Below are 18,253 nucleotides of genomic sequence, written 5' to 3' on the forward strand. Positions count from 1 at the left end.
CCTGGATTCAATCCCTAGTAACAAGGGGGAAAAAAGGCCTGAACCTACTTAGGCTCACGTAGCTAGAAAGAGAATTCAAAGTCATGTCCTGTCTGATAACGAAGGCCATATTCTAAGGCTTTGTTCATAACTTCCATGCTAATATCTGTGAAAATATCGAGGTATTCAAATGATTTACCCACATCATGGTGCTGTAGGATGCTTTTCTGGCCAGGTGAGATATTTGTACAGGCTAGCAGCCAGGAGCGTGGTAAGATCCTGAGGATTTCCATGCAGGCATTCTTCATCTGTCTTCTGTCATCGCAGGGAGATGCGTGAGAACTGTCAAACCATCCTACTGCCCTCAAGGGAGGCAGCTCGGTGCCTTTGGAGTTTGGCCAGCACATTGCTGCCACAGGAATCCGTCTCTAATAACCTGGCTAAGGAAGCGTATGGGGCAGTTTTCTTCCCAGGAAACATAATTTTTGTCATCGGTATCACTGCCTTCCCTGATGGATCACCAGCCTGCAAGGGAAGAAGGAAGATGACAACCTCTCCAAGTGTCAGTTTTGTGTTCTGTAATATGTGCATGATAACCAACGACCTTACGCAGGGGAGTTTTGAGGATTGGATGGGAAATGGCCTTAAAAACAGAAAAGTTGTTTCTTCATATGACTTGTCATAGAGAAATCTTGACCAGAGTGGTGGATACCAGTGGTGTTTTTGGCCACCAATAGTCATTCACCTTCTGAATAGGTCACCCACCACTCTGGACATCCCCCATGGGAATGACTTCCCTCCTGGCACTTCAGGTAGGGTCCCATGCACAACCACAAAGCCACATTCCAGGGGCTCAGAGGATGCTGCAACTTCTGGCATGCCTGTAACATGTCCCAGCTGGCTCTAGAAAGGTGTATAAAAGAGGTTTGTTCTACGTACAGCTCTGAACAAATGTTTGCAGGATGGTTAAATTTAGGTGTCAATTAGAGTGAATCGAGAAATACCCAGAGAACTGGAAAAGCATGATTTCTGGATGTGTCTGAGGATGACTCCAGAGGACTTTAGCTTGTGAGTTAGTGACCGAGTAGGAAAGATCCACCCCCATGTGGGCACCATATGATTGACGAGGGGCTCAGATCCAACAAAAGATAGGTGTGTTAGCTTCGTGGTACTGTGACACAATACCTGAGATCATCGAGTTAATAAAGGAAAGGTTTATTTTAGTTCATGGTTTTAGTGTTTCAGTCCATGGTTGCTTGACCCTGTTGCTTTGGGCCTGTGGTGGTATGATAGATACACCATCATGGTGGGCGGGCATGGGGGAGAAGGCCTGTTTATCTCATTGCAGCTATGAAGCAGAGAAGAGAGAGAGGGAGAGAGAAATATATGTAGAGAGAGTGTAAGGGGCCAGGGTTCCAGTATCTCTTTCAACGACATACCCCCAATGACCTATCTTTTTCCTAATGGCTTCACCTTCTAGAGGTCCACCACCCCACAATTGCACCCAGATGGGGCACCAAACCTTTAACACATAGGCTTTTGGGAACACTTTTGTAAACCGTAGCCAAATAGAAAAGGATTTCCTTTACAACTCTGGAGCTGGGACACACTTCTTCTCTGCCTTGGACAACAGTACTCCAAGCTCTTTATTCTTTGGACTCTAGGACTCACCCCAGTGACTGCCCAGGCTCTCAGAGCTTGGCCTTGGACTGAGATTTCATCCTCGACTTCCTTGGTTAGGGGGCTTTGGGCTTGGATTGAGCCATGTGCTGGCATCCGAGGGCCTCTGGCTTGCAGATGGCCTGGGCGGGACTTCTCAACCTCCCCCAGATACTCCCCTCTCATCTCACCCTCTCTCTTTCTAACGATATCCTTCTGGTTCTGTCTCTCTGGAGAGCCCTGACTGATACGGTTTGACACCCTTTCTGGGTAGTCCAACAGCATGCCTACTTGAGTGAAAAACAAATAAACTGTTGGAAATGGCATCTTGACAACAGAAGCAGAAATAAAAGAGAAAAAAAACCAAAACATTCACAGTTGTACCGCCCTAGCAAATCACTTGAGTGTGTCCAAATTTCTTTGTTTACTTGAAATTTCTAGCCACCTGGCACTGTAGTTTTACATAGTTGTAATCCAAGTGTAAATAGCATTTCCTGACCTAATAATATATCCTAAATACTTTCTTATGTTACTACATAGTGTTCTCCATGCTAATTTTGAGTAGCTCTAGAGCATTTTATTAAGTGTATACGTCTTAAATTCCTTAGCCTCCCTCCCCCGCTTTTAGTTTTTGGGTCTTTGTCTTATTTTCTGTTGTCTGTTGTCACAAATTGATCTATTCATGTGCTCAACAATTATTTATTGACCCACTGTCATGGGCCATATGCACTGTGCTGGGCAGTGGGTGTGTGTGGGGGACACAGGGTCCTTGATCTGGCGAGGCAGACAGGCAGGTGACTAGAGTGAATGGAAGACATAATAAGGGCTATAAATAAATCATGTATAACTGGGAGCCAGAATAGCTGGTGGGGAGTCATCCATACCAGATAGGATGCGGAAGTAAAAAAAGCTTCTCTTGGATGGTGTCTTAGCCTGTTCAGGCTGCTATGACATAAAGCCTTCCACTGAAAAATTTATAGATGTGAGAAATTTATTACAGCCTGGAGGCTGCAGAATCCAAGATCAAGGTGCCAGTGGTTGGTGAGGGCTTTCCCTCTGCTTTCAAGATGGCGACTTCTTGCTGCAAACTTGTGGGGCAGAGGGTTCGGGATGGCCACTTGGACTCCTTTTCTCAGTACTCTTGATCCCATCCTAGTGGGTGAACCCCTTATGACTTCATCAGTCCCCCAGGGTCCTGCCCCTTAGTGTTGTCACCCTGGCTATTAATTTCCAGCATGTGAACTTGGGGGAACACAACATCCAGACCATTGCAAAAGGCAGGGTTTAAAATGAGCACTGAAGCGAAAGATGCATCTGAGTTTGGTAAATGCTGGCGGGAAAATGACTCCTGGAGAGGAAGGTGGTCTGGGGCCATGAAAGAGCTTGTGCGATTCAAAAATGAGTCAACTACTAGCTGGAGAGCGGCGCCTGGTGAGCTTGGAGACTCAGGAGCCCTATTTTGCAGGTCTTTAGAAGACATGATGTGTCATTGAATTATAACAAAACATTTCATATTAGAATAGTGCTTGGGAGCTTTTGTAGTGTGTTGATATCCTTATGTAGCTACGATGCTAACCCTATTAGTCATCATCTCTACTTTATAGGAAGAAAAATGGAGGCCCAGTGAGGTGAAATAACATCTTTGGAATTCCACCATGAGTCCGTATCTGGCTAAGGAATAGAGACCGAAGGTCGACTCTACACCCCTTTTCTCGACACCATTTTGCCGTGCGTGTCCATGAATGAAACTTCGGATGCTTTATCAGTCTCTGTTTATCAGGTTTTTATCTCCACACTTGGCTGTGGCCTCCCACAACCCTCTGGCTGTGTTAAGGAGGTCGCAAGGGGTGGAAAAGAGAACTGAGGAAACCTAGGTTCATCGAAGCTGCAGAAATTACTACCTGGTTGTTCTCGCAATTGGCCAAGGGGCAGCGTCAAGTGGGAGAGCCCAGTAGGATTAGTGATTTGCCAACAGAACATAACACAGCCCTGAGGGGCCCAGAAAAGGAAAGCCCGAGGAAAGAGGATTTAAAATGGAAGAAAAGCCGTCGTAGCCATGGCAGCCATGAGTTTATTGCAGCAGGCTTCGGTCACTGCAGTGACAGTTCTGTCTGGCCGCTGCGCTGGCACTCCGCTCGGATTCGGAGGCTTCCTCACCCGTGTTTTCCCGAAGACCATCGCTCCTGTGCGACACAGTACAGGCCATGGGAAAAGATTGTTCATCATCAAACGTTCTTCATACTATGACAAGCGTTTTTGAATTTATTGAAATTCTACATTTTGTTGACTGGGCTTCCAGTAGCAATTGGCATAACTCTGGTGAATGTATTTATTGGTGTAGCTGAATTAGCAGAAATTCCAGAAGGCTATATTCCAGAACATTGGGAATATTACAAGCATCCTATATCAAGATGGATTGCTCGTACTTTCTTTGAGTGCCCTGAAAAGAATTATGAAAAAACAATGGCTGTTCTTCAGATTGAATCCAAAAAGGCTGAATTACGGTTAAAGGAGCTGGAAGTTCGAAGACTAATGCGTGCGAGAGGTGATGGACCCTGGTATCAATATCCAACTGTTGACTAGGCGCTTATTGATTATTCTCCAAAAGCAACTCTTGACAACTAATCATTTATTTCTTTAAATACAAAGCATATTCTCCCAAGTGGAATATAAATGAGTAAATATAGTGTGTATTTTTGCTCTGTAATGAATAAAAGAGCTTCTTCCATTGAAAAAAAAAATAAAATAGAAGAAAAGAACTCTGCAGAACAGAGGGCGGGGGGAAGTTGTTCTGCCTGTTTGCAACCAATCAAAATAAACTTAGGACTTTATTTGAGAAAAACCAGGGAATTACAAACGCTCAGGATGGCAAAATATTTTAGGATATATATATATATATATATATATATATATATATATTTTTTTTTTTTTTTTTTTTTAATGTTGGGAGACCTGAATGTCCACTGCACGACCACCTAGTCCCTATCCCAGGGGCCCAGGGTTGGGGTAGCCGCTGCCTCTGGGGGCAACTTACTCCAGCAGCCACAGATACTAAGAACCAGTTCTTCATGGTGCACCTGCCAAGCATTGTGCTACGTTCTGGGTGTGGTGAGGTGACTGGAATAAAGCTGGTTTCTGCTCCTGTGGCACCTATAGTCAAGTGGGGGTTACAGACAGCAATTCAAAACACAAGTCAAATATTGCACCTTATGCTATTATAAAAGATAAGGGTGCTATGACAGAATAAAGGGATCGAGGCAGGGAAAAGTTAAGATTTGGGGGTTCAGAAAGGTGACATACAACCTGATGCCTGAAGCGCCCCTCCCCCCACTGTCTCTTACTTCTTGCCCTGCAGCCACATTGGCCTCCTGGCTCTGCTTTGAACTTTCCAGAGATGCTTCTGCCCCAGGGTCTTTGCTCCAGCCATTCCCTCTGCCTGGAGTGTTCTTCCACCAGATATTGGCTCACTCATTTCCTTACCTCCCTTTAAATACTGGTCCAAATATCAACTTCTCATTGAAGACTTCCATGACCACCGTACTTAAAATGGCAACTGGTCTGTGACCACCCCTGCCTCTTGCCCTAGAACTCTCTCTCAGTCTTCCCTTCTTTGCTCTTTTTTTCCCTCACAGCACTTATTATCAAACACATTGTCTTATTTACTCAATTCATTGTTTACAGTGTTTATCTCTGGCTAGACTTACGTCCCACAGGGCAGGGTTTCTTGTCTTCCGTCCTCTGCTGGGTTCTGAGCATCCTGAGCAGTTCCCGGCAGGGAGCAATACACAGTTGTTGAATGAATGCATGAATAAGACCTGTGAAGAGAGAAGAGGCGGAGGGATCTGCATGCACACTGGCCCAGAGGTCAGAAAGCTCAGAACATCCATGAAGCACAGGAAGATGGGCAGCCCAGGGGGAGTGGGCATGTGCAGGGGGCAGGAGCCAGATCTGACATCTCTGATTCTTAGGACTTTCCCCCTGGAAATCTTGCAGATTCTTACTCTGGAATATCCTTGCAGATATTACCGCTGTTCTTAGTTCTGTATCTTAGAGCAGTACCAAGAAATCGTTTTAACTTATGATGGTTGAAGTTGGACATCGTATCCATTTTCCACCCTGAGTTTTCTCCAAAGGTTCCAGTTTCTTTGACAAGGATGTCCTTTAAAAAAATTAATAGATTCCAGCTTATTTCTTGCCCACATAGTTTAATCCAGTATCTTCAATCAGCAGGGAAGTCATCTCCAAGTGGCAATACAGAGAGCAAACTTCCTACCCTTTGTGGCTGTGCTGTCTTCACAAATGGTCACCCTGGAAGTGGAGAGAACTTGAGGAAGGAAGTAGGGGAGACTTAGGGGCCCAGCCTGGAGCTGTCTTGCATCGCCTCCGCCATCCCACAGTGATTAGCACTCAGTTCATGGTCATGCCAGTTGCAGGGATGATGGGAACTTGTGCTCTGGTGTGAGAGCAGGAAGCAGGGGAGAGACTTTGTGACTGGGCGGCACTCTGAGATGGCTCGTCGGTTTGGCTGTGTCCTTCCCGGCTTTCCATCAAGGGCGGCTTTTGAATCTTCCCTCCTTCTAGTTATTCCCTTCTGCCTATGCAGCGATTGTCCGCATCCTCTGACAATGCCATTTCCAGAATGGAGCAGGGCAGAAACGGGCAGGCCAGGCTGTGTGAACTCAGGTGCTCTCAGCCCTTGGGGCCAGCGGGAGGACCAGTGGTCCATCTCCATTCCTCTGCCTCTGCGCTGCTTGGACAGATTTCTTGGCACCTCTCTTGGGAGGGATATTTGTCTTTCCAGTCATGCCTCCCCTGCTCCCATGAGTCCAGAGGTGATGCATTATGGCCCCTACCGCACGGGCTTCCACATCTGATATTTGTCTTTCCAGTCCTGCCTCCCTTTCTTACCATCTGCATAGCCTTGAACCAATAAGCTTTAGAATTATGAAATTTAAAAAATTGTTTATTATTTTTGGGGCTGGGGATTGAACCCAGGGACTCTACTACTACTGAGCTACATCCCCAGCCCTTTATATTTTTTATTTTGAGACAGGGTCTCACTAAGTTGCTGAGGCTGGCCTCACACCTGCAATCTCCCTGCCTCAGCCTCCTGAGTTGCTTCGATTTCAGGTGTGCAACACTGTGCCTAACTCTATCTAAAGCTTTTTAACAATAGTTTCCTTCTGTCACATGGAGATGATGACAACAGCAATAGCAATACAGAATTTCTGCAAAGAGTCAGTGAGATAACTGACTTCAAATGCTTAGCCTGGGTCCTGGCACATGCCAAGTGCTCAATTAGTGTGGCTTACCGCAATGACAATAAGTAACGACTCTCTCCTCCAGCAAACTGACCTACTCCACACGTTCTTTAAACAGTTGTTGTTTCCCCCTCTGTATGCTTCTTCCCAATTTCCATCAGCCGTGCTAACGACTTTACCTCCTCCATCAGTCCAGCTCCTCCTTGGATTCCTGCTGAACTTTCTGCCTTCCTAACTCACAACTGCACTGCGGCTGATGCTCATCCTCACTGAAAAATGAATGAGAGTTGATTCTCGAGGGTCAGGAGGGCACACTTTGTACAAGCTCGGCCTGAACCCTTTCTCCTCCCACCTGGAAGCTACTGGAAATGCTTTGTTGATCAGGATGAGTGGAGGTTTCCCAACGCTTCTCCATTGCACACTCAAGACTCCCTTTATTATCCAAAAGTATGGCCAGCACAAACAATTTTACAGTCTGACAAGCTGCTGCAGAGTATGTATCTGGTGGGCTGCTTTCTGTTTTCAAAACTAACTAGAGATGGATACATTCAAACGGTTGTGGAAGCCAACAGTAAAGCTTTATGTCTGTATTAGCTGAAATCATCCGCGTTTTCCCTTTCGCACAAACGAGCTTGATAAAATTCACACAAACGAGCTTCATAAAAATCAGGCTCTGCGCAAGGATGACACGCAAATTCATGAAGCGTTCCATATTTGTCAAGCACAAGGCCCTGGGTTCAATCCCCAGCACCGCAAAAAAAAAAAAAAAAAAAAAAAAAAAAAAAGCTCAGGCTCTGGTTCAGTGGGGTGCCGGAGCCCGTGGTACCTGATCACGCGTTGTTTGCCACCCTCAGCTCCACATTGGGTGATGTCACCTTGGTAGCTTGAAATTGACCCTGGCGGGAGTGTTCACTCCGTGGAAACTGGCAGATGCTGGAAGTTGGGGCTTTGCCGAGCTGGTTGTTAGGCACTTGCTAACTGCCCCCTGCCCTGACTGCCGCAGAGCAACCGGGTCCAGCTCTCTTTGAGGCTCACACATTTACATCAGGCATGATTTTGACAAATAAAATGTCTTTCAGGATGATTTTTTTCCCTTTGGAGCCCCCATACTTCAGTGAATGTCGAATGGAGACAGCACTTTTCTTAGGGGAGTCAGGGATGGTTGTTTCCGCAGCCACCTGGGCAGGGAGTGGGACCGGGAGGCGCTTTTAAAGCAGCACCTGCTGAGTTGTACCGCGCAGGTGAGTCCCTTGCAGATTCTGGCCCTGCAGCTCTGGGATGGTGCCAGGGATTCTTCATTTCTAATGTGCTCCCGGGGGCCGGTGCTACTCTGCTCCTCTCCACGAGGAACGAGTGTGAAGGGTCCTTTGAGCGTGGGCAGAGGAGGCTGAAACTTCCAGAAGACGCACTACGCGTTAAACCCACCAAAGCCCAGAGACTGGAGCTGCTCTTGCCCAGCTTGAGACCGGGCGGTTTCGAGGGAGAAAGACATTGAGGCTTCAGAAGCAGCAGCGCTGGGTCAGGCAGAGCTGGACTCAGTCTGTCACTAGCCAGCAGTGTGACTGGCAGATGGCTGGCCTTCCCGAGTCTCGGTGTTGCTGGCTGTGCAATGGGACCGTCACATGGTGGAGGGTGTGAGGATTAGAGGAGAGGAAAAGCTCTGCTCCACCTCGGAGCACCTTTCCTGTCCCTGTCCTTGTGACTGGTCACAAGTCTAAGCCGAATAACCTTCTTGAGCAAACAAATGAATAGTTCATCCCAGACTGCTACCTTTTTTTTAAAAAAAAAAAAAATCTTTTATTTGTAGATGGACACAATACTTTTATTTTATTTTTTTATTTTTTATGCGTTGCTGAGGATCAAACCCAGTGCCCCACACATGCAGGAAGCTCTATCTCTGAGCTTCAGCCCCGGCCCCCAGGCTACTATCTTATGAATAACGACAATTACAGATTACTTCACCACATTGTGAAAAATATTTTTAAATATACTAAAGAAAATAAAGACATCCATGTTCTCCCTACCCAGTTATTACCTAATTAACAGTTTATTTCCTATCAGACTTTTATATATATTTCATTTTAAAACAAAACAGGGTTATAGTCAGCATATTGTTTTGTCACCTCCCTTTTAATTTAATAATATACTACTGGTAGGTTTCCTGTCCACGTGTGGAGATCACTTGTTATTTTTTAATAGCTCTGCTTGTGCGAGGACGTCAGAGCAGGTTTCTGCAGTCTGGTTTGTGATGAAGCCACCTTTCCCGTGGACTTCTGTAGACTTGAGACGAAATCCAATTCCTGGACTTGGTTCACCTCTTGGGAAGAAACATGCCAGACTTCTTCTGGAACCTTCCTCTTGGTTTTCTTAGGAGCCTGGGTCTCCAAACATCTCCAGCTGACCTGGTGTTAAGAAGGCCAGCACTGCTAGACTTCAGGAAGCCCCAGAGGAACCCAGAGGATGAAAGCTTACTGTGGGGACAACCCCAAATAAGATTCTGGTCCAAGGACGATCTGAGACCAGAGGACATTAAAAAAAACCCGGACCTCACGGATCTGCAGATTGGATCATGGAATGAAAAATGTTGAGTGAAGGAAAAGACTGAGGAGGCCGAAGATGATGGACTCAACTCTCTGCAACTTCTTTACCCAGCAGGAGCCCCAAGGCCTTTGAAGTGCACTTCAAAAGAGTGAGTCCTGAGGGCTGGAGTGCCTGAGGCCCCGTGGGGAAGGAGGCCTTCATTTACTGCTCATTCCTCTAGTCAGTGCTGTGGCTCGATGTTGAATGTCCTCTGAGCCTGTGTTCAAGGCCTGGTCCCCACGGTGGTGCTATTGGGAGCTGGTGGAATCTTAAGGTAAGGGGGTGGTCTTGTGGGACGCCCTTAGGCCAAGGGGATTGTGAGCCCTCTCCCTCGTCCTTTCTTTTTGCCTCTGGACCATGATGGGGGCAGCTTGCCCCACCATGTGCTCCCCTTGCCACAGGCCCCAAGTGATAGCACCAATCAGTCTAGGAGTGGAACTTCCAAAACTGTGAACCCAAACCTTTTATCTTTATAAGTTGATTATCTCAGGTATTTCCCGATAGTATTTGACTCAGAGCAAATATTTACAGAACTCCTACTCTGTGCCTAAAACTCCTCTGTTACCAGAAGGTTAGAGTGAAGACAGTAAATAAGATTTTTGCTCTCATGGCTGGGTCATTCTAGTCAGAGAGACAGACTGACTTGAGCAGAAACAGGGCAGCTCTAGCTGGCAATAAACTCAAGAAAGAGAACAAAACAGGTTAATGTGATGGAAAGTGACTTATCGCACTCCCTGCCCGCAGAGAGATAAGACACAGGCCTGGTTCTTTTGAGCTCTTTATTTTGTGCGCTTCTTCCTCATAGTTCTTTCTTTGTTCTCTCACTTTGTGGAACTTACACTCCAATATATACAGTACTTGTAACCAATCAGCATTTTCGCACGAGGGGAGAGCATTAACAGATACAGGCAGCGAAGGCAGGCATATAGTGGACCTGTACTGTCCATCAGGGAGCTTAGCCAATCCCTGGAACTTCCTCAAAATAATGTCAGTTGTTTGTGCAAAAGTTAACTGCTCTGGCTCACTGCCAGGCGCCATCTTAGCCTTGCCACACCTAGGGCCAGGGGTCCAGCCGAAACCCCGACAGTTCCCCCTTTTCTCTTTTAAAAAGAAAAGGAAAGCTCGGGACCGTGCCTGTCTTAGGCGGAGTGGTCAACCACCGTCCTTACCCGTCATCGGATAACTGTAGAGCATGCTACAGCTCCTGTCTTAGGTCGGTACAGTGGTCACCTCCTTCCTTACCCGTCTGGCTAGCGATCCAGCCTCGTGAGCCATACTTGTGGGGAACTGCCGGCCTCTAGGGCAGCCATGGCCTGATGGAAAATGATACGATCTCTAGCTTGATCTCGGCGCATGCGCATGATAAAGCGTGTGAGGAAGACAACAGCAACAACCATGAACATACAAAAGGCTCCCATACCTGCCCATTGTTTTACAAAACTGAAAGAAGAGGATAGCCAACTTAGCACTTCGGACATAGGGGCTACATTAACTCTAGTAGCATTGAGACTAACAATTTGAGATCTAAGAATAGCAGTAAGATTATCAAATGTATAAGACCAGTTTGTTTGTAGCTGAGCAGACAAGATTCTAGACAAGTTTGCTGCATAGCTAAGGTTATGGTAAGCTACAGGTGTAACGCACAGTCCCGTCAGACGATAAATACATCCCACGTTTAACAGTTCTTGTAAGATGTCCATTTGTTCTTGAAGTAAGTCCACTCGCTGGTTCATAAGGAGTATGCCTGCTGTTAGATGTTGGTTTAGGGTCTCTTTAGTCTGTAAGGCTGCAGCTATATTTTCGGCCAAGTGATTGACTGCTGTTGCTGTAGGTATGGCAGTTGCTAGTGCTGCTGTTGCAGAAACCACTATTGCAGTGACCATAGCCGCTGTGATGTCAAATTCTCTCCTGTTTCTTGATAGCAACACTGGCAATTTTGCATCTGTAACAGAGACTGGGACTGGTAGGAAGGTAGGAACACACATTAAGTCTGCCAGCAGGAACCTAGAAGCATTTTAGCACAAATCTAAAGTACAATTGAAAGAAGCAGTTGTTTTGTTACATAGTTGAACTGTTCCTCCTAAGAGACTAAAAAGAGGTAATAAGTTAGTTTATTCCGTGGAAACACACAAACTGAGCCGCAGCTCCAGTAAAGCACCGGGTTACCCTTATTACCCAGAGTTAAAAAAAAACCCCAAACAAAGAGACAAAGAGAAAGTTTATCTTTAGGGGACCTGAAGGTCTCCTCTATTCCCCCTTTTTGTTTATAAAGAACATTTTTGAGGGTGAGATGTGTATGTTCAACAATACCTTGTTTTTGTGGGTTATAAGGTACATCTGTGGTTAGAGTTATTTTAATTTTAGTGAGGAATTGGTTCTTACCAATTTTAGTTTTTAAAGAAAAATTTAGACTTTATAACGTAGTACAAATTTTTAACAGTTGCTTAACCATAATTGTATAAACCCCTATTTTTAATAAAACTTAAGAGACACAAAGTTAAGAATGAATTGGTGTTTCTAAGAAATCCTTGTCATTTTACCATGTCATTTTACCATATAGATTAAACTTTGGCTTATATCAGAACATTAGTATTTCACCTTAGGAAAAACCTTAAATAGCTTTAGCTGTTTTACATACACACAACCAACTTAGTTACACACAGACTTGTTGAAACTTGCCCTTTGTTACACACAGACTTTTTTGTCCAGAAACATTTTCTTTTCCTTTTTATTAAATACATTTTTAAACCCAGAACCTTTTATTTTTTCTTCCCTATTTGTTGACCCCTTTTTGTTCACATTCTGAAACAACTCTTATGAAATTTCTGAATTTAGATAAATCACCCTATTTTAATAAGATTAAATATTTTGTTGTTTATAGTACTCTTAATTGAAACACAGTTGAAACTTTTGGGACCCTTTATATATAGAATTCCACTTGTTAGGATATAACTCTTAGTAACCTTGTTTTTAGTTTAGTGATGACACAAAGCAAGTTTAAACCCTTTTATTTACCAACCTATGAAAACACCAATAATGTTTAAGTATGATACCCCATGGAATTTGAGGAGTTAAGAGTACTTGATGTTATTTAACAATTAGCATTTTAACTTTGTAAATTAACCAGACGTCTCTACAAACACATTTGAGTAATCCCATACATGTTAACTCCAATTTATTTATTTTATAAAAACCAAGATATCAGACAAGTGTCCTGAACAGGATCCGTTGCCTCTTTCCTGCTGAAGAAAAGTCCTAGAAGCAATTGATATTAGACATTGTTTAACATTAACATTTCATTAGTTTGACCACCTGGAGACTTGTAAGTTATTTTTAAAAATATTTTACTTTTATTAGTTTACCCAATTTAAATTGAACCCTTTTAAATCACGTGAATAAAAGTATTTGGATCCATTTTTAAATTTTAATTTTAAGAGCGCTCAGTTTTGATGCAGATAAGACATAACACCAGACAGTATGACATACAAATAACACAAAATCAAAGGCCTTGTAATTTATAGGTGAATGTTCATTGCAATGAAACAGCTGTTTAAAAAACTTCAGTTGAATAAAAAATAGAACTGATCAAAAATAAAATCATTAACCTAGGTATGTAGGATTAAAATTATGAGCTCAAAAATACAGCATTAAAGAAAAAAAACAAAACAAAACAAGAATCCTGAAGAATAAGTCAGTTTTATGCAGCGGCCCAGGAATTTAAAACGGACACTTTTTTTCTTCTTTTCTTCTTATCTTTAGGTTACCCCCCTTTTCTCCTTGAGACGCTGTAGTTACATTCCAATGTGGCAGGGGGAGGGAGGATCACCCAGGACTTTTTAACCTTTTTTTTCCTGGTTGAGAAATCAGGTTAGGTTTGAATGCAGAAAATCACAAAACATTATTTTTTACTACTTTTAAGGAATGGAGCTGCTGAGCTCTCTGCCTAGGGGGACCCTCCCCTAAACTGATTTCCCTCTTTCTAACAAGTTGTTCCTTACACCCACTTTCATTTTTATTTTTGTTTGTCCCTGATCTTATTGACGCCCTTTTTGATGTTTTAGACCTTTTCTCTTATATTTTCTCCAAAACCTGACTGCCCTCAGTCAGAGGCTCCACAAAAGAGTGTTTTTTAACTATTGCCCACAGGTCTCGAGTCTTCACCGGTGTCAATGTCCGTGATTCCCCAACAACTCCCTAAGAGGCTGCTACATTCCAGTCCCAGACAGTTCTGTTCCTATGATTAAATCTTACAGCACTAAGAGCTCCAAGCACACAAACAAGCCACACAACAAACACAAAAATAACACACCACACACACAGTTTGGTACCACTGCATCTATCTATGTAGACTCAATTTTTTCTGGGTTCTTTACCCTTCACTGCCGGCTACCAATGACGGACTCAAGGTCATAAATGAACTACCAATGACGGACTCAAGGTCTTAAAATGAAATACCAATGACGGACTCAAGGTCTTAATATGAAATACCAATGACGGACTCAAGGTCTTAATATGAAATACCAATGACGGACTCAAGGTCATAAATGAAAATAAATAATTACCTCTTACTTTATCTGTAGATTCCCGGGTTTCGGCGCCAGCTATCGCACTCCCTGCCCGCAGAGAGATAAGACACAGGCCTGGTTCTTTTGAGCTCTTTATTTTGTGCGCTTCTTCCTCATAGTTCTTTCTTTGTTCTCTCACTTTGTGGAACTTACACTCCAATATATACAGTACTTGTAACCAATCAGCATTTTCGCACGAGGGGAGAGCATTAACAGATACAGGCAGCGAAGGCAGGCATATAGTGGACCTGTACTGTCCATCAGGGAGCTTAGCCAATCCCTGGAACTTCCTCAAAATAATGTCAGTTGTTTGTGCAAAAGTTAACTGCTCTGGCTCACTGCCAGGCGCCATCTTAGCCTTGCCACACCTAGGGCCAGGGGTCCAGCCGAAACCCCGACAGTGACTGGGACTGCATTGAAAGGACAATCAGGACAGGTTCAGCTGAGCTATGAAGGATAGGCTCATGTCCTTTGAAACTTCTGGAACTATATCTCTGGAGACTCCTCTTCCTGGCATGAGTGAGGACTTCAAGTATTACAAGGGTGAGTGTGCCATTTAGACCCTCAGTCTTCTCTTCTCTAGATAAGCATCTCCAATTCTTTCAGCTGTTCTCACATGACCCAGTTTTGCTCTTCTCAGTCAATTCTGTGTATGTGCATGTGTTTTGTTTTAAATATGTATTTTCATCTGGTACCCAGAATGAAACATTCTATATGACTAGGACAAAAGAACTATCATCCCCTTGTCCTGGATTCTATGTTTTTATTCATTCAGTGAAAGTAGAGAAAAGTTTTATTTTTGGTTGAGTGCATGACATTGTTTTCTTAATTGAGCTTTTTGTCAAATAAATCACGTAAGTCCTTTATACATCCTGTACTTGTGCCCTGGGATTTTGGAAAGTGAATGCAGAGGCTTGCAGTTATTTTTTTATTAATTAAGTCTTGTTCTTTTTTGCTTTTTTTTTTTGCCTCATTCCTTAAGCCAGTCTGGATCTTTTTGTTTTCTGGTTCTGCCAGTCAACATATTTCACTTGTAACTCGCTAAGGAGGTGCAGGGGTGTCCCGAGGAGAGATGATGGCAACTTGGCCTAAGATGGTAGGATGGAAACAGAAAGACCAGGTGGATTCAGGATGCATCCGGAGGTCAAGCTGCTGGGCTGGACATGGGAAGGAAAGGTGAGGGCCAAACATGGCGTTGGACATGGGGCCTGAGCCATGGGGCTGATCTAAATAGGGGAAGAGTGAATGGAAGCACATTTGTGAAGAAAATCTATTTCACTCAGTGGGACTACGGTACTGTTTCCTTCTTCCCCTTTTCTGAATTCTCAAGTATTCATGCTAGTGGGAGGTGAGAAAAAGAAGGCTGGAAGGGGAGTCCCGGTACTCGACTGCAGAACCAGACGTGGCGGGTGGGGAGGGAGAGGCGCAGCTGTGTGGACTGGGACAGGCGTCTTCATTGCAAACCAGACTGCAGAAACCAGCTCCGCTGTCCTCACAAGAGCAGAGCCCCAGAGCTGGTCCTGTCGAGCTACACAAATTTCTGACAGAAATAGAAAAGAAAGATGCTCCCAGTCTCGTTCAGCTTTTATCAAACATGAGAACCAGAGGGCTTGATCCAAGCTGAGGAAGGACTGAGCCCCAGGGAGTCGAGGGTGAGTGTGTTAAGCAGGGGCGGCTAATCCTTGGAATATACTTGTCGAAGGGAGCAGTGAAATAGCATAAACGCTTTTGAAATAGATTTCCTAGTTGGAAAACAGAAAGCTGGGACATAGGTGGCATTTTTATTGCCAGGCTCCAGCCTTGGCTTTGCTCTAGGACCTTTGCCAAGAGATTTTCTGTGTAATCACAGAATTCTGTGTATTAACGGGAAGGGACTTCAGACATTCACCTTGTGCAGGGACTTTAACCAGGCTGCACACTGGAGTCACCTGGGGCTTTATATCAGGGTTTTATAGTCTTAGATTTTGCTATCGAGCTGGGCACATTATTTTGGAAAAGGTCCCTGTGTCATCTGATGCATATTGCCCACCAAGGACTCTTGATCTGGCGTAACCCCCTCGTTACAGAGAGGAAGAGACCAAGCCTTGGCGAGATTAAGAGGCTGGCCTAGGGTTTCAGAGAAGGGTGATAAGGACCCTGGGAGTCATCTTCCTCTCAGGGGAAAAATAACAATAGAGTAAGGCCATTTGACCTCTTTGTGTCATATTAAACAGAGACTCAGCATTAAACAAGGAATAATTAACCAGATCCAGTAACACGTGTAGATCTGAAAACAGAGTTGAATGAAAACAGTTAAATGAAAATAGAGTGAGATTCATATAGATTCAGTTCACTTATATAAATAAAAATAACAGCCCTGGTTATTCATTGTAAAATCCCCTACACGTGTTTTGAGAAGATCCACATCAAACACTTTAAAGGAGCTGCCCGTGGGAGGAGAGGGAACGGGAGAAGCTTCAGGGGATGAAAAAGTTAACAAAGCCCAAGAGAAGGACCAATCTTGACTGATGATAGAAGTGTGCTGTGAATTAAGGTATGAAAATGTTCAATGCTCTGCACTCAAAGCTTCTTAAAAAGTAAATCTATCATCAATAGATGAATGTTTGTATGTATTATATATGCATGTGTATATACATGTATGAGTATTATTAAGTCATAAATAGGAATAAAATTCTGGCTTGGGAGGCTGAGGCAGGAGGATGACAATTTCGAGGCCAACCTCAGCAACTTAGTGAGACCTTAAACAACTTTGTGAGACCCTGTCTCAAATGAAAAATAAAAAAAGGGCTGAGGTTGTGGCTCGGTGGTTAAGTGCCTCTGGCTTAATCCCTGACCAAAAAAAAAAAAAAAAAAAAAAACCAAAAAGGAATGAAATTTGGATGCATGCCACAACATGGATAAACCTTGAAGTTAGTATGCTAAGTGAAGTAAGCTGGCCACAAAAGAGTAAATACTGTATAACAACACTTACATAAACACTGTGGTTCTTCCTTATCTGCAAGGGATGCATTCCAAGACCTTCAACAGATTTCTAGAACCACAGATAATACTGAGCCATATATATATATATACATATATATGTATATTTCTATACATACATACCTATGATAAAGTTTATACATGAGGCACAGAAAGAGATAAATGATAATATCTAATAATAAAATAAAAACATAACAATATACTGTAGTAAAAATTATGTGAATCTGTTTTCTCTCTCAGTCAAAATATTGCAGTTTTCATCAAACTGTGGTAATGTACTCTGAACATGGTTTTCTGCAGGTAGCTGAAATCATGGGAAATCAGGATAGGAGGGAACTAATGGATTAGAAAGGGCCAGTTCACAGGGTCAGGAGGTAGGTAGAGGCTGCTGGTGGCTTAGGTTCCTTGGGAGGGGAGGGTTGTTGCTCAATGGCTACAGAGTTTCTATTGGGAGCGAGGAAGAACTTTGGGAAATGGATCTTGGTGATTTTTGCACGTATAATCAATGCTACTGAATTGTGCATGCAAAGCTCTATAAAGTTTTGCAAACATGATTTTCCTTTCCCTTTTACTTTGCGGAGAAATGGAGGAACTGCCGAGGAAAGGAAGTAACAGTACTCAGGGTGGAACGGTGGTGGGTGCAGCCATTGCGTTCTCCACCCTGAAGTACCAGGAATGTCTGGGGCAGGCTTCTGTGGCCGGCATCCGGGGCAGCTCCACATTGCTCTGGCACTGTGAAGATTTGACAAGGTTTGGGAGCTGGGAATTTGTTACATACATGGCAGCTGTTGCTAAATACTTTAATGTGATGTCTGCTTGGACAGGACTTTCTGGTCCATGCTATTTGAATGGAAGTGTGAGCAGGTCTACCCTCCTTCCTTCTTAGCTTTTGGCAGAGGATGACTTTGGTGAGAGGAGTGTACGGTCTGCACAAGATTTGAATTTTATGCAATAAAAGCCTTTCAAAAATGCAATTGAGAAGGAACACACACTGGAAGAATTCTCCATTAATTATGCTGCAAACTTCAGAAGTCCTCCAAAGTTCTTTTATTTCAGCCATTTCCTGCTGTCATTCCTAAAAATAAGCTGAGAAGTAAGTTAAACACTATTAATCTCTCAGACCTCTAGTCTATGGAGAATAGAAAGGACCGTTGATAACTTTTTTTTTAAAATCGGCAAGAAAAGTTTAAGTGAGCTCTTTCAGCCCTGAAAATAAGTTTTGATTTGTGT

The 18,253-nt window shown here is 43.7% G+C and overlaps 1 protein-coding gene across 1 annotated transcript; it reads left to right on the forward strand.

Annotated features, from left to right (window-relative positions):
- The first annotated feature begins 3,694 nt into the window (after positions 1-3,694).
- LOC124987541 (NADH dehydrogenase [ubiquinone] 1 beta subcomplex subunit 5, mitochondrial-like) lies at positions 3,695-4,368 on the forward strand. The gene is made up of 2 exons (XM_047556822.1): positions 3,695-3,813; positions 3,969-4,368. The coding sequence occupies exons 1-2, from the start codon at positions 3,695-3,697 to the stop codon at positions 4,219-4,221; spliced, it is 372 nt and encodes a 123-aa protein (XP_047412778.1). The 3' UTR covers positions 4,222-4,368.
- Positions 4,369-18,253: the final 13,885 nt, after the last annotated feature.

The sequence above is a fragment of the Sciurus carolinensis genome, chromosome 6 (genome assembly GCF_902686445.1).
Source record: "Sciurus carolinensis chromosome 6, mSciCar1.2, whole genome shotgun sequence".
Taxonomy (NCBI): domain Eukaryota; kingdom Metazoa; phylum Chordata; class Mammalia; order Rodentia; family Sciuridae; genus Sciurus; species Sciurus carolinensis.

Bases quoted from the DNA above. Each gene is read 5' to 3' on its own strand.
- LOC124987541 (XM_047556822.1), top strand. From the start codon at position 3,695: ATGGCAGCCATGAGTTTATTGCAGCAGGCTTCGGTCACTGCAGTGACA. The intron at 3,814-3,968 runs CATCGCTCCTGT...GGTGAATGTATT, and splicing joins ACCCGTGTTTTCCCGAAGAC to TATTGGTGTAGCTGAATTAG.